The sequence below is a fragment of the Calliopsis andreniformis genome, unplaced genomic scaffold, assembly GCF_051401765.1.
Source record: "Calliopsis andreniformis isolate RMS-2024a unplaced genomic scaffold, iyCalAndr_principal scaffold0133, whole genome shotgun sequence".
NCBI classification, from domain to species: Eukaryota; Metazoa; Arthropoda; class Insecta; order Hymenoptera; family Andrenidae; genus Calliopsis; species Calliopsis andreniformis.
Window position 1 is genome coordinate 1,152,381 of NW_027480542.1, and position 14,542 is coordinate 1,166,922.

At 53.5% G+C, this 14,542-nt stretch overlaps 1 protein-coding gene across 1 annotated transcript; it reads right to left on the minus strand.

Moving 5' to 3' along the window:
- Positions 1–4,657: 4,657 nt before the first annotated feature.
- On the minus strand, positions 4,658–5,475 carry LOC143187674 (uncharacterized). Its single transcript, XM_076391912.1, has 2 exons — positions 4,855–5,475; positions 4,658–4,801 (listed from the first exon to the last, which is right to left on the minus strand). Exons 1-2 carry the CDS (start codon positions 5,473–5,475, stop codon positions 4,658–4,660), a joined length of 765 nt encoding a protein of 254 aa, XP_076248027.1.
- Between the last annotated feature and the right edge of the window lie 9,067 nt (positions 5,476–14,542).

The window sequence follows — 14,542 nt, forward strand, 5'->3', positions numbered from 1 at the left end:
GAAGGAGCCATCGCTACTCGAGACTGAAGACCGCAAGGGTCGCGTCGCGTTTACCATGGAAGTCGTTTCGATGCATTCGAGCGAATGAAATATGGAATTGCCCGTTGTTAAAACGCCAGTTGGGGGATGCTTCTGAACTTTAAACATTTGGTCAACGGATGTCTCGCATAGACAGACAAACTCGTCGATGAGGAGAAAATACGGCAATTGATATTTGTTGGAATCGCTTAAAATAAGGGATCCAACGGAGGTCCGGATGAGGTGAGATGGAGGGAATGCGAAAGAAACGAAAACACAAGTTTTATATTTTGTCGGCCCTGAAAAGGGCTTGGAAGCGACGTTTATTTAAACTTTCGTGTAGGGGGCTGGGTGTTGGTTCCGGTCCTCGTCGGCTCGGGTGGACGGTGGATCGGAGGCCCTGTGGTCGTGGCGACGCCGGTGCTCCCCTTAGCGACGTTGACGTCTGAAAAAGAGATAGCGGCGGAACCGCGGCGGTAAGCAAGAGTGGAAGTCTAGCTATACCAAAGATTCCCAACTCCAGGCTGCGCTCGCGAGCCTATTTGGAGGGGATAGCAAAACCTTGCCTGTAACGCAAAGGTAATGCAGTGGACTGTATTATCGACTCTTCTTCTGGTGCGAAGAAGGAGTCGATGAGCGAGTGGCTAGAGAGGAGAAGGGACCTCTTCTCTTCGCCTTGCACCTTTTGGAAAGGTTCGTTCCGTACGAATCCAAGTAACTTAGGGATTCGTGAGCGGAGGGACACGCTATAACCAGCGAATTGCTGGTCCTGGAGGCTGAGGACGGCCAGAGGCTCCGCGACTCCGTTCACCTTACCGTGTGCTTCTATTCGTCACACGGGGGTTGCTTCTAAACGGGGTGGCAGAGCACGAGTAACGCAGAGGTGATAGGCACGTACGTTATCTCTCTCTGTTGTAACCCGTCTCTCAGGGATCCAACAGGCAGCGGCCTTTGTTGCTCCGAGACGAAATGAGACTCAGAGAATCAGGGCAGGCCCCGATTCCAAGAGTGCAAATCTCGATCAATTGTCTCCTAAAACAAACCAGGTGCTCTTTCGTACGTATTATACGTACGAATCGAGCAGAGCTTCCTAGTCTGTCGGCGACAGAGGTTCAGCTTTTGAGAGCTAGTGAGATTTCAAGTGTCTGGTAACCAAACTACTTGAAATCTGGAAACTGGCGAGCTGAGATGCGCTTGACGAACGGTCGCACTGACTGCGTCAAGCTTGATTGTCGTAAGACGACTGGGGCGAGAGCCGCGCGTGTCTCCGCAAAGTGGAGAATGTGCAAAATTTTACCACTACGCGGCACTCACTTATTATCTTTTATTTCGTGCTAATGTAGTACGATGTACTCTCTCTCTCCTTCAGGCTCCGATGCCCCCACTTGGCATCGGGCCTGGAGTTCAAAACCGTTGCTCGTCAATGCTTACTTTGTTTGAACTTCAATTTTAACGATAAAAACAAGTCATACGACAGCTGACCGTGTTTTGCTGCTAGGACAACGGATTCTCCAACCGAAGGCAACCTTCGGTCACGTATACCAGCAAATCACGAAATCCGGACCTCCGTTAGATCAGTTATTTTAAGCGATTCTAACACCGACGAACACTCAATGAGAGCCCGGATGTTAAACGGTTCCGATGCCGTTTTCCGGAATAGCAACCGGTTTCCCTTTCGCCCAACGTGTGTATGTCTCTGTTTTCTTTTACTTTATCTCTTTGTATATGTTTGAGACATTGATTTTAGGACACCACATTTGCATAGGATTTCTCTTAGGGCTTAGGATCGACTGACTCGTGTCCAACGGCTGTTCACACGAAACCCTTCTCCACGTCAGTCCTCCAGGGTCTGGGTTAGTTCTGGGTTAGGTTTGCTTCACTAGTTTGCTTCACTTCACAGACATTTGGTCTGTTATCGGCATGCCGAGAGTTATGTTACTGCTGGAGAGCTGGGATTGTTACCGATACTTCGTTAGGGACCGTCTGCCACCTCACGCAAGCGTGAGGGCCCAGCGGGACCACGAGGAGGTCGTCCCTGTTAGGGTGGGAGAGGATTAATGGCCACTAGGACCTGTATTACGTATCACCACCCCCCGCAACCTTGACTCTCCTGCCCATTGCACCAGCACTTCGTGCGACGGACAAGAAAGTCATAGCTACTCCCGCCCTTGTGGGCGACCCTTGCGGTGACCCTCTGCCAGCCAAACCTTCGGGGGCCTTGTGGCCCTGTCGGTGGGTCGGACTGTACTCGGCCCCCCCGCCCTGTCGTCGGGCTGCTATTGGACCGGGGCGGGCGGAAATAGTTGTCTCGTCTGTTGCCCGGCCCTAGATTTGCCCCTGCGGGCGGGATGGGCGCGTCGCTCCCTCTCCCGCTCCGCAGCTTCCTTCTACAGCATGACTTGCTCGCAGAAGGAGGCCATTGCTTTCCACGACCTGTCGCCGGTCAACATAGTCCGAACCATGGCCCTCAGCGAGAGGTCGTGTTCTACCGTTTGTGTCAGGACACGGCGCTTCGCTGCCCACGCAGGGCAGACTTCCAGCGTGTGCTGCGCCGTGTCCTGTTCATCGCCGCAATGATGGCATGTCGTTGTCGCTTCCTTTCCAATTCGACACAGGTACTCCCGGAAACAGCCATGTCCGGAGAGCACCTGCGTCATTCGGTAGGTGAGCCTTCCGAATGCTCTGCCCCACCACTTTTCAAAGTGCAGCAGGACAGCACCGACGGCCCTTTTCGTGGCCGCGCCAGTTAGCTGGCGGGTCCACTCCAAGTGTAGAGCACGCCGGGCGTGACGCCTCGTGTGTTCGACCGCATCTGCCTCTGGTGGTCTCCCGCTATCCCGGAGTTGGCGCAGCCGGACGTATACTGTCCGATCGTGCTGCGCCAATAGCTCGGGGGTGGGTGGGTGGGTGGTGGGGGGGTAGACCAGCCAGGGCGGTCGTCGCCTGGTAGGAGATGGTGCGATAACCTCGGATGACTCTGATGGCCAGCCGCCTGTGAAGGCGTTGCAGCAATAGAATGCTGCGTTTGATGGCCATTAGGTCCGGGGTCCAGACAGGGGCCCCGTAGAGGGTCATTGATCGCATCACCCCAGCGTAGAGGCGGCGAATTCCTTCTTCGGGCCCCCCTATGTTGAGGAGGAGGCGGCCTAATGCGGCCGACGCTCTCTCCACCCGGGGGGCCAAGCGGTCGAAGTGTTCGACGAAGCGCCATTGGCAGTCGAGGATCAGGCCCAGATATTTCATCTGCTCCTTCACCTCGACGAAGGCATCATCCACCTTGATCCGCAAGCCGGGCGGAGGCTCATCACGGCGAGGCCGGTTATAGAACCACATGGCCTCGCATTTGTGGGGAGCAACCTCAAGGCCCGACTCACGGATCGCTGCGACAACGACAGCCACCACCACTCGGCACGGCTGATGGCCTTTCCATAGCCTATCCCGCCGACCAGCACAAGCGTGTCGTCCGCGTAGCACGTGAGGCTGACGTCGGCGGGAAGGCGGGCCCGCAGCACTTTATCGTACGCGACGACCCATAGCAGGGGGCCCAAGACGGACCCCCTGCGGTACGCCGCACACGACCTTCCTTCGGCTGATTTGACCGTCTCGGCCGGTGTACTGTATCCACCTGCCGCTGAGGTAGGACCGGATTGTTCGTCTCAGGTACGGGGGCACGTGCATACGACGGAGTGCCCACAGTACCCTGTCCCAGGGAAGGGTGTTAAAGGCGTTGACTATGTCTATCGATACTGCCAACGCCACCCCGTCCATGGAGACGGCCTCCTCCGAGAGGGACCTGACGCGCATTATGGCGTCGATGGTCGAGTGGCCCTCCCGGAAGCCAAACTGGCTGGAGGCCAATCCCGGTCCCACGGTCGACAGGTGGGCTGAGAGGCGGGCAGCAGTGATAGTTTCGAACAGCTTTCTCGCCTCATCGAGCAAGCACACCGGCCTATATGCCGAAGGCGTGTCTGCGGGCTGTCCATCCTTTCTGAGAAGAACCATCCGCGCTTCCTTCCATGCGCTGGGGAATTCCCCAACTCGGAAGCAGCCGCTCAGCAAACGCGCGAACCGCGAGTTGAGGACGCCTATTGCCGGGCCCAATACGTGGCCGGGGACACCGTCAGGGCCCGGCGCGACGTTGCGGGAGCTGCGACGGTGCAGTGCCCCGGCCAGCTCCTCGTGGGTAACCCCCATCTCCGCCTCGGACCACTCGCTAGGTGGCTCCGAGGCTTCGTCGCGGGTGGTCTCCTGCTCCCGGTCTAATCCGGGAAACAGGGTTTGTACCACCCGCTCGAGGAGTGGGGGATCCAGGGTCTCCGTTATGGGTGGCGCCCATGGGCGTAGTGTGCCCATTACTAGTTTGTATGGGCGCTCCCATGGATCCCTGTTTAGCTCCACGAGGAGTTCCTTCCATGCCCGGGCTTTGGCGTCCCGGATGGCGCGCTGGAGGGTCTTGCGCGAGGCACTATAGTCCTCATATAAGCGCGCCACCTGCTCGGGTTCGGCGTGTCGGCGACGGCGGGCGCGGGTATACCGGCGCCGCGCTCGGACATGCGATGTCCGTAGTTCGTCCATTTCGCGCGACCACCAGTAGGCCGCGGCCGGACGCGAGGGTGGCCTGGCTCTGGGCATGGCGATATCACACACACGCCATTATTGCCCTGTTGAACCAGGCCATTTCTCCCTCGATGTCGCCGACTGGCCCAGCCGGTGTCTCCGGCCAGGCTGCTACTTGAGCGGCTGCCTCCAAGAGGCTGTCATCGAGCCTCTTGGCGGCCCATCGCTGCGGCGGGCGAGGTTGCCGGCTCCCGTGGCACCGGGGCTCGACATCCTCACCTCCATGGTGATATAGAGGTGATCACTGAGGGTCGCCACTTCTGTCGCAACTCTCCACCCGGATAAACGTCGCAGGTCGGAGGGGGTTGCCCACGTCAGGTCTATGATGGACACCCCTCGCGGCCCAACGAACGTGTTTTGCCGACCCCGGTTAACCAACCGGAGGTCCAGCCCGGCCGCCCAATCCATGAGGACCTCGCCTCTACGGTTCGTCCTGGGGCTGCCCCATGCTGTAGCATGGGCATTGAAGTCCCCCAGGACGATTACTGGGCGGGGCATGCACCTTCTGACGCATGCTTCTAGCCCGTCCAAGTATGTTTCATACGAGGCGAGGTCGGTGTTGGGCGACACATAGCAGCCCACCACCGCGATGTCCGCCCACTGGACCGCCACGCATCCCTCGCCCGTCTCGATGACGGTTGCTGGAGGCGATGCGGGCGTCCAGGTCCAGGTAATGGTCACCGAGCTGCACCGACTCCCGACCCAGTCTGGGAGGTCGGGGATATTGTACGGCTCGGTGACGACGGCCAATCCTATTTTCTGCTCCCGCAGGGTGTGTACCAGGAGGTCCTGGGCCCTGCGGGAGCGCATTATATTTGCCGGGAGCAGGACAGGCGCCATTTCTAGGCCGTATCCATGACCCCCTCCAGGTCGGCCGCTCCCCCGGTTTCGGGGCTACAGGGGATCGTCGAGGGCCCAGCTCCCTCGGAGTAACCCAGACCTAACCCAGACCTCACCCAGACCTCGCCCACCCCATTACCCCACGACTGCGACCCGCCCATCCCCCGACCGCGCTCCCCCAGCCCCAAGAGTCTCACCTCCCAGGGCAGTTACGTCCCCTGGGAGAGTACACCCTTATGTCCCACCCCCGCGACAGTGGGGTACTATCTCCGATGGGAACAAGTTCCGTCGGAGTGTACACCCTACCGTTTCATCCCATGCCGCCTCCCTTCCACCCTGGCATGAGGCCTGGACCACGCCCCCAAGAAGGTTTTTAGGCCTCCTTGGGGTGTTCGCCCAGTCAGCGCCCCCCTCCCTGCTCCTACGGTGGCTCGAATGGCGCCTCCGCCTCCCTCTCGAGCTGACGCTGGTGTTCCTCCTTGGGACCGAGAGTGTCAGCGCAGAATCTTACGAAACTGCGCTAACACTCCCATCTTCCACACCGCGCAAGGTGGTGCTCCGGGGTGTCCTCCTCCCCGCATCCGAACCAACAATCGCCCGTAGGAGATTTGCGGATCCGATGCCGGAAGGAGTTAAAACACCCGTGGCCGGTTAGCACCTGCGCGGTGTGGAAGTCCAAATCCCCCGCGAACCCCGTCCCCAGCCAGGAAGTCAGGTCAGGGAAGAGGCGGTGAGTCCAATGACCACTTTTCGCCTCATACCATCGCCGCTGCTAGGCCTCGAGAGTCTGCCGTCTGGCTTCCAGCTTCCGGGCGGAAATCCACCCCCGCAGTTCATCGACGTCGATGGGCCGAGCAGACGCGCCTGTGGCGCGGGGGCCTCAGATTTTATGGGTGGTCTCATAGACCACCCGCCTCTCCATAGCCTGAAGGGCTATGGGAGGCACCCCCGCTAAAAAGCACAACGCGTCATACCCGACGCTCCTGTACGCGCGAACCACGCGGACGAGGCCCAGACGGTGTGCTCTATCGAGTATCCGTCTATTGACCTCGTCGTGCAATGCGTGGCCCCAAATAGGTGACGCGTACAGGATCACCGACTCGACTACCCGCAGGTAGGCCCGCCACACAACGTACCCGGGTCCCCAGAGATTGGTCATGAGGCGAGCCAAAGCAGACGCCGCCCGGATCGCCTTCTGGGTGATGCTGGCCACATGGGCCCTGAAGTTTCTCTTGGGGTCCAGTAGATACTTCAGTTTCGTCCTAGGCCGCACGGCGTGGTCGTCGTGCCGGATGTTGAAGGACCGAGATACCCTCTTGGAATTCAAAAAGACAGCTTCGGTCTTCTCACCGGCAAGGGATAGAATCTTATCGACGAGCCACGCCTGGATGAGGCGAATTGCCTCATCTGCAACCTGGGACAGCCTCTCCAGGGCATTTGCTGTGACCAGCATCCCGATATCGTCGGCGAAGCCGACAAGCCGACAGCCCCCCGGCAAAGGTTGGCGGAGCAGGCCATCATACACGAGGCACCACAGGTGTGGACCGATTACCGATCCCTGTGGCACCCCCATGTATACCGGCCTGGTCCGCCATCCCCCCCCCCCCCCCCCCCCCCCCCAAATACGCGATCCTGCGCCCCTCGAAGTAAGAGCGCAGGACGATCCGCAAGTACCGGGGTACCTGGCGAAGCCGGAGGTCACGGAATATCTCCGTCAACCACAGCGAGTTGAAGGCGTTACGAACGTCAAAAGTTATAAAAAGACAAAAAAGGCCATTCCTCGCTGCGGTTTCCGCATCGGCCGCCACCAGGTCTAAAGCCTGGACAGTGCTACGCTCCCTCCGGAAACCAAACTGGTTCTCCGCCAGGGAATCCGGGCCGAGAAACGAGAGGAGTCTTTCCTGGAGAATATACTCCAGCAGCTTGGCTCCGGACTCGACGATGCACAGCGGCCGATAGGCCTCCGGCTTAGCGAGGTCCTTCCCCGGTTTCCTAATCAGTGTCACCCGGGTGGTCCTCCAGCGCATCGGGAACACCCCCCGCTCCAGAATACTGTTATAGAGCATAAGGAGACGGGAGGGGTCAAAGTTCCCGATGCCTCGGAGGACAAGGGCAGGAACACTGTCCCACCTGGCTGATTTCCCCCCCTGGAGGCGCTGGAGCGCCGCGCTCAGTTCATCCTCCCTTATGACCCGCTGACGGGGGTCGTCGGTTAGAGCGAACTTCTCCCGCTCGACCCCCGCTAGCGGGTTGCGACCAGCCGCGACCTCCGGGATCGGGAAAAGTTTTTCCATCACCCGGTGAGCCATTTGCCTAGACAGGTAGGGCGGGGGCTCCCTGGCCTTAACGGCCTTGGCTACTATCCGATAGGGACGCCCCCACATGTCCCGGTCCAGGTCCTGGCAGAGCTCGTCCCATTCTTTCGCCCTTTAGCGAATCAGGGACGAGCTCAGGTTGCGGCAGGCCCGCTTATAGTCCCCCCCCCCCCCCCCCCCCCCCCCCCGAGAGGCCCGGATCACCGGCGACTTCTTAGCAGCACGCTGCCAGAGCCGCCGGGTCCGGTTAACCTCCCTCCGGAGAGCGGCGATCTCCGGGGTCCAGCCGACATCGCCCACAGCCTTGGGACTACGAGGAGGGTGAGCCCTCCTAATAGACTTTTCGCAAGCAACCTCGATGGCGTCAAGGTACAAATCGTCTTGTCGATTGTCCTATCCGCCACCGAGGAGCAAGCTGGCTACGAGCTCGTCGTATGAACCCCGGAATCGATCGCCGTCGAAAGTCTTGACGTTCCAGCGGAACACCGGGACTGAAGGGGTTACCCCCAGCCCCCCGAGCACATGGAGCAGGTACCGATGGTCCGACAAAGTCGCCTCACCGAGTACTCTGCTCAGCCCGGCAACCCTCGCGGTGGTTGGATCGCAAAACGCGAAGTCCACCATCAAGGACCGGTTGACCCCCCCCCCCAGTCGGCCCTCAAGGCCTCGAGGCGCGCAACCCGCTCCTCAAACTCGTTCAGGGGAATGTTCGGCGGGAGGTAGCATGAGACGAACACAGTTCGTCCCAAAACCACCCCCACAAACCCATCTCCCCGGACGGTCCTATCTTCCTGGGCCTTGATGCCATTGAACCCCGTAACCCAGGCGGCTGTTCTGTTCGTTTCGTCGAACTCCCAGTCGCCCGGGTTATACAGGGTGTCCCAAAAATGTTGGAGTTCCTTAAAAGGGGTGATTCGGGGATTGATTTGAAACAACTTTTTCCTTAGCGAAAATGTTCTTCGAGGCTTCGTTAACGAGATAATAGAAAACCCCGATCAATCAGAGCGCGAGTATGCCGGTGGAGCGCCCCCGGTAGAGTAGGCTACGCGCTATGCGGCCGCGCTCGTACGCGAACAAGCGAGTCAGCACCAGTGGTGGGAAATCGCGAACTTCGAAGTCAATTGTCTCGAAAACGGTGCGAAATATCGAAAAATGTTACTCTTGCTTTTTTACTTGTTATGGGTAAAGGAGTCGAAAAGGAAGAATAGCACATTTCGATATCTCGCTCCGTTAGAGGGATATCGTCGACAAGAAGTCATAGCCTGCGTTAAATTTAAAAAATACTGATTACCGACAAATTGAATATAACTCACCCTTTCGGTAATTCCTTTCCTTCCTTTTTAGAAACCTGTGCTGCTAGGTCACTGTGCCAAGCCGGAACATCTACGGACGAAATGGTTGTATGATAGTTCAGCGCCCTGTGCACAGCTGATCGCAGGTATACGCCACCACCCGAAATAAAGGATCGCGACGTCAAGTGTATTCGAGTTATTGCTGTATCGAAGATGTATTCACTTCACTGCACGACCACCGACACTCATGAAGCGATACAATCACTGAATTTATTTTTAATGGAACTTGTTGATCCTACGTTGTAACATCCCGTAGTACTCTTGAGGAGTAAACAAGTCTTTACAGAGGCTTTCCGACTGACTGACAAGATTTTTTCGAAGGAGTTTCCTCTTCCTCCAAGTAGTGTCTCTTGATTTCATTGTGAGGTATCCCCACCAAGATAACAGGATTCACGTAGGAAGAAATCAGCATTTTTTGGAAACATGTGCGTTGCAGTAGGTCCAACAACGGACCATCCTGACATTTCACGAAAGCGTGCGCTCCGTCTTTTCACTGCGAACGTACCCATTCATTGCTTCGAGATTGCGGAGGATATTTGACACATGTGTGAGGCGGTAAAGTTGATCCTTTACCGCCTCGCGGACATTGAGGCGGACATTGTGGGAGGTCTTAACGAAATCATCGACTTCTTCTTCGACCTCCAGGGCATCAGTTATGATGCCCAATGCCCGCACAATACCGGCCGCCAAACAATCCTGCGCGTCTTCGGCCGACGCGTTGGCTATTTCGGGGTATATATCCCGGTATTTGCCAGTCGGCTGAATCGGCGCCTTACTTTTAGGCAATGTTTTTTGCGCCGCGTTTCTGGCACTGCTAGTGCCCGACTGAGATATGTCATTCCCCCCTTCTTCGTCCGTGTCCGAGTCCCGGATAAAACCGGTAACTCTTCGGCGGACGATCCTGGGTGGGGCGGGATGGCCCGTCGTCGTCAGAGTCGGCGGCGAAAACAAGCTCGCCGCCTTCATTCTCGGGAGTATCAATCCCGAGTTGCGAGACGTGACCCAGATAAGAGTCCATATCCTTGACGTCTTGTTGCTCCTACGCTACTACCGCATACATCCGCTCACGCATTCACACTTCAACACACTCACGCACGCGCTATTGACAAAACAACGGAACAACCACGGAAGGGCACTAGCACTATCAAACACCAATGGAGATGCACACCGAATAAAAGGACAGCAACAACACTGAATCACGAAGACAAAATCACCAACAGGTAAGCAACTACACAGGTAAGTACAAACAGGTAAGTATAACTGAGTATGGCTAGTTCTGAGTTGAAATTAAGGGACGGCACACCTTATTCTCTAACCTAAACCAAGCTTAACCTATTCTAATACTACCTATTTACAAGTATATGTACACAGGTACACCAAAAAATTAAGTTTTTGAGACCCCGATCGTGGTGCCACCTATGGCTGAAGAGATACACCCAAATGCTGTGCGCCAACGAGTCTCCCGTAGCCGAAAAACCACGGCGCGGAAAAAATCTGGGTCAAATCGGATGGTTTTTACAGAAACCACCCTCTTTGCCGAAAACCACCCCTAATGAAGGGGGTGTGGGACTAGGCCACACAGTCCGTCGAAGTATATTGCAGCGTTAAAGGGGGACGAAAATTTGCTTATTTTCGCCGAAAAACGCCTCCTTCACCCTTGAAACGCAGAAAAAAGGGGTTTTCACCCCTTTAAGCTAAATAGAACCCTTATTAAGGGGTTGATCGGGTAAAAAACCGACCCAGACCCTTTTAACGACTCTTCCGACCAGGGGTGTCGTTCCTTCTAAAAAAAGGGTTTTCCACCTCCACAAACTACCCCTTGCGAGGTAGGGGTTTTTACCCCTCAACACAAATTGCAGCTCGTGCCGAGAGCTACAACTTCGAAAAAACCGCGTCTTTCTACGGTGGCTTTAGCCGATTTGCCCAAAACTTAGCCCAGCGTGTACTCCAGATGTAGCAGTCTAAGAGTATATGAGACCTAACCCAGACCTATGCGATTTATGCGATTTATGCGAATTTGTAAGGGGGGGAGTGGTCACCGGTGTGACTCCCAGGCCACTATCAGAGTTGGTACGTCCGACTTCAGGGTGGCGATAACCCCTTCCTACCCTCGTTCCCCAGCCTCCAGATCACCCCTGCTTTACCGGTCCGAGCCTATGCAGGATGTGCCTTCGGCCGGAGCTACGTCTTCATCGAAGTCGTGCCATGGTTCCTCCCTGATTGTAGCTACGTGGTTTAAGACGTTGGGCGAAACGACTCCTCCGACGCGACCGATTCCTGCGAAGAAATCGAACTCGACTCTCGTCGAATCACTGCGAATTTATCCCTGATCGTGAGGTCTCCCTAAATCTAGTACAAAGTCCCTTCGCGACCTAGGACCAGCTATCCTGGTACCTGCCCCCCCCCCCCCCCCCCCGGCTAATCTTCCCCCCTACCCTCTCCGTTGTCGAGCCAGCTGAGTTTCGCCGAAATTGTCTCATCGATCGGTTGACTGTGCGTCTTTGGATCGAACTATCGACAACATCAGTTTCATCAGTGTTTTTGACGCGTCTCTTTTTCCCAAACTCTACCCTCCATCCCCCCCTTATACCCAGAGACGCTGAAAGTCCCCCCTCTCCCTTGCGACGTTTGCTCAAATCTAAATCCCCCTTTCCCCCGGTTTCGATACCCCCCATCCACCACCTTCCTTCCCCTCGTGTGATTTTATCCCTTATGCTCTAGGCCTCTCCCTTTTCCCTACCTATTCATCGGAGACCTCTGATCTCAAAATTTCGCAGCTCAATATTTAGATCGTTACAGTGCTGAGACAGGGTGTGAACCTTCCCTTCTCCGGCCTCTGTACTTCTTCCCTCTTTCAGGAAGGCACGTCTTAGATCCCCATATCCTTTCGGACAGGTATTTCGAGTCAGGCTTACCGTTCAACAGCTTGCCTTCCTCATTTCTCGTACCTAAGATGTATAGCATTCGGTACGATAGAGACGGGATTCTGTTTCAGAAGGGAAGACGTTTCACCCCTATGTTCTATGTTTCCAAGGAAGTATGGGACAAAACGTCCTGGACAATTCGGAACCTCCCCTGCTTCTATGTTCCACCTTTTACAGTTAACTATGGAGCAGGTGATTTGTAGGATTCGAGAGTCGTCTAATGTCTATGCTCTGCCGTACAAGGTTCGCTATGAAGTTAGACTATCCCGTTATGATTGGAAACACTCGACTACTCCTTGTCTATTCCACGACATTTCTGTCTAGATATGACCCAGTTTCGTCTAGGAATTTTTGATGGTGGCAAAGCATCCCCTCCATCCCCCTACTATACATCTTTCATTTCTCTCTCTCCCTGCTATGTACTTATCTCTATGTATTCCATAATTTCCCAGTATATATATTTTTTGTCTTTTTTCTTTTTCCCCTTCTTTCTTTTTCTTCCCTCCTCCCCTTAAACTATTCAGGGTGTAGTTCAAAGCAGTCGATAATCTCATATTTTGGTAACGATTGTATCTCTTTATTTCTTTCTTTCTAATTTACGATTACATGATTGTTTTATTCGCATACTTATTTATATTTTATGAAGACCTTACTTTATACAGTTACATTTCCTTCACGCATATTCACTCCATCGCGTTATTTCCTTTTCTCTCGTTTTTTTTTATTTTTTTTTTTTTTTTTTTTATTTATTTTTTTTTTTTTTTACTTTATCCCTTCTTTCTTCACTCTTCTTCTACGTCCGTTTATTCCAATATATCTATGCTACGTAATTATTCTTACCTACATATATCTATTATTTCTATAACTATGGTTTCGTCTTCAGTCCCTATCTTTCCTATGTATAATTTATTGCTTTCTTATTTTTACAGTCCCTTCATTCCATCTCTCTCATATGCTACGCAGTGTGGCTCTTATTATATTTATTCATACTTCTGCTCCTATCTATATTCAATTCTTACTGTATTATATTAAGTTACCTGTCTTCATACATATATAAAAAAAGAAAATAGAAACATTTTTTTTTTTACAAAATAACATTTTTACAATAATACTTCTCCATACTTGTTTTTTTTTTTTTTTTTTATTCATTCAGCCTAATTCCGTTCCTCCTCTCGTTCATCATTTGCTCATCTTTACTTAAAGTCTTCTCTGTCTAACGTTCCTTTAACTTATACTTCTGATTTTAGCCTAAAATTTAGACCCACCCTCCCGGCCCTATCAATTTCGATCTTAGACTATAATTGTCGTTTCTTATTTCTTCTAAATTTCAATGAAACTTTCCCTCTTTTTACCACTTTGGTACATTATTCTCTAATTCCCCTTATCACTATGTTTACTTCATTATACATATTTCTTATTTATATATACATATGTGTGTGTGTGTGTCTTTTTCTCGTGTCCTTCTTCCTTCCCTCTTCTCCTTCCATGTTCCTATCCTTGATTGTGTGTCCTTTCTCTCCCTCCACCTCTTTCGCTCCTGTCTCCATTTGTGTTCATCTTTCCAATATGGTGACTCCTTTCCTGCTTCCTTTCTCATTCCTTTCTTCCTCCTGTGCTGCAAAATTCAAAAAGATATCTGTAAATACATCCACCTAATCCATTCCTCCTATTCTTTCAGCTTCTTTGGATTACCCATATATTTCTTTTTCCTCTTTTCTTCCTTCCTTCCTTTCTCACTTTCTATTTATCTATCTAGTAATGTTGCGACGGGGGCCTCGACCTCGCCCCCGTCCGTGAGTCCCCCCAGGGTCCCTTGACCCTACCATCCCGAGGGATGGTCTGAACATAGTGAAGGCATTCGATAGTCGAAAACCATCACCCAGTTGGACTATCTGAGAGACTTCTTACCTCAGAGATTAATCCGGCTACCTCCACAGATTAATCTCTGTTCCTGCTCCTTCCGTGTCTCGTTCAGATCCCTTTTTCTGATCTCCTTCCTCTCTCGTTCCTGTTTGTCGTGTTTTTATTCAATGCTACTCTCCCCTCCCCTTCCCCATTCTTTATTGTTTCATACATATTTAAGAGAAATTTTTCCTGCAGTATAGCAGATTTTTCTGCATCATCCGGCTTTATTTACAGGCATTTATTATTTCCAATCTGATATCATTCTTCTTATCCCTGGCCTTATTCTTTTCGCTTCCTTATCTACTACCTTCTTTGCCTCCCTCTTCCCCATTCTGCGTCCCTTTTCGTCCCATGTTTGTATCTCTTCTTCCTTTTTTCTTCTTCCTGATCCCGCTTCCTCCTTCCCCCTTGTCCTCTCCTTCCCTCTTCCCCCGCCTTTTCTCCTTTTCTCCTGTAAGCAGACTATCCTTCTCATTCCTATTAGTGGCTGTTTTTTTTTCCTCCTTTTTCCCTTTCTGTTGCTTCTCCTTCTGTCTTCCTGATTCCTCGTTACCCTCTATCCTTCCTTGCC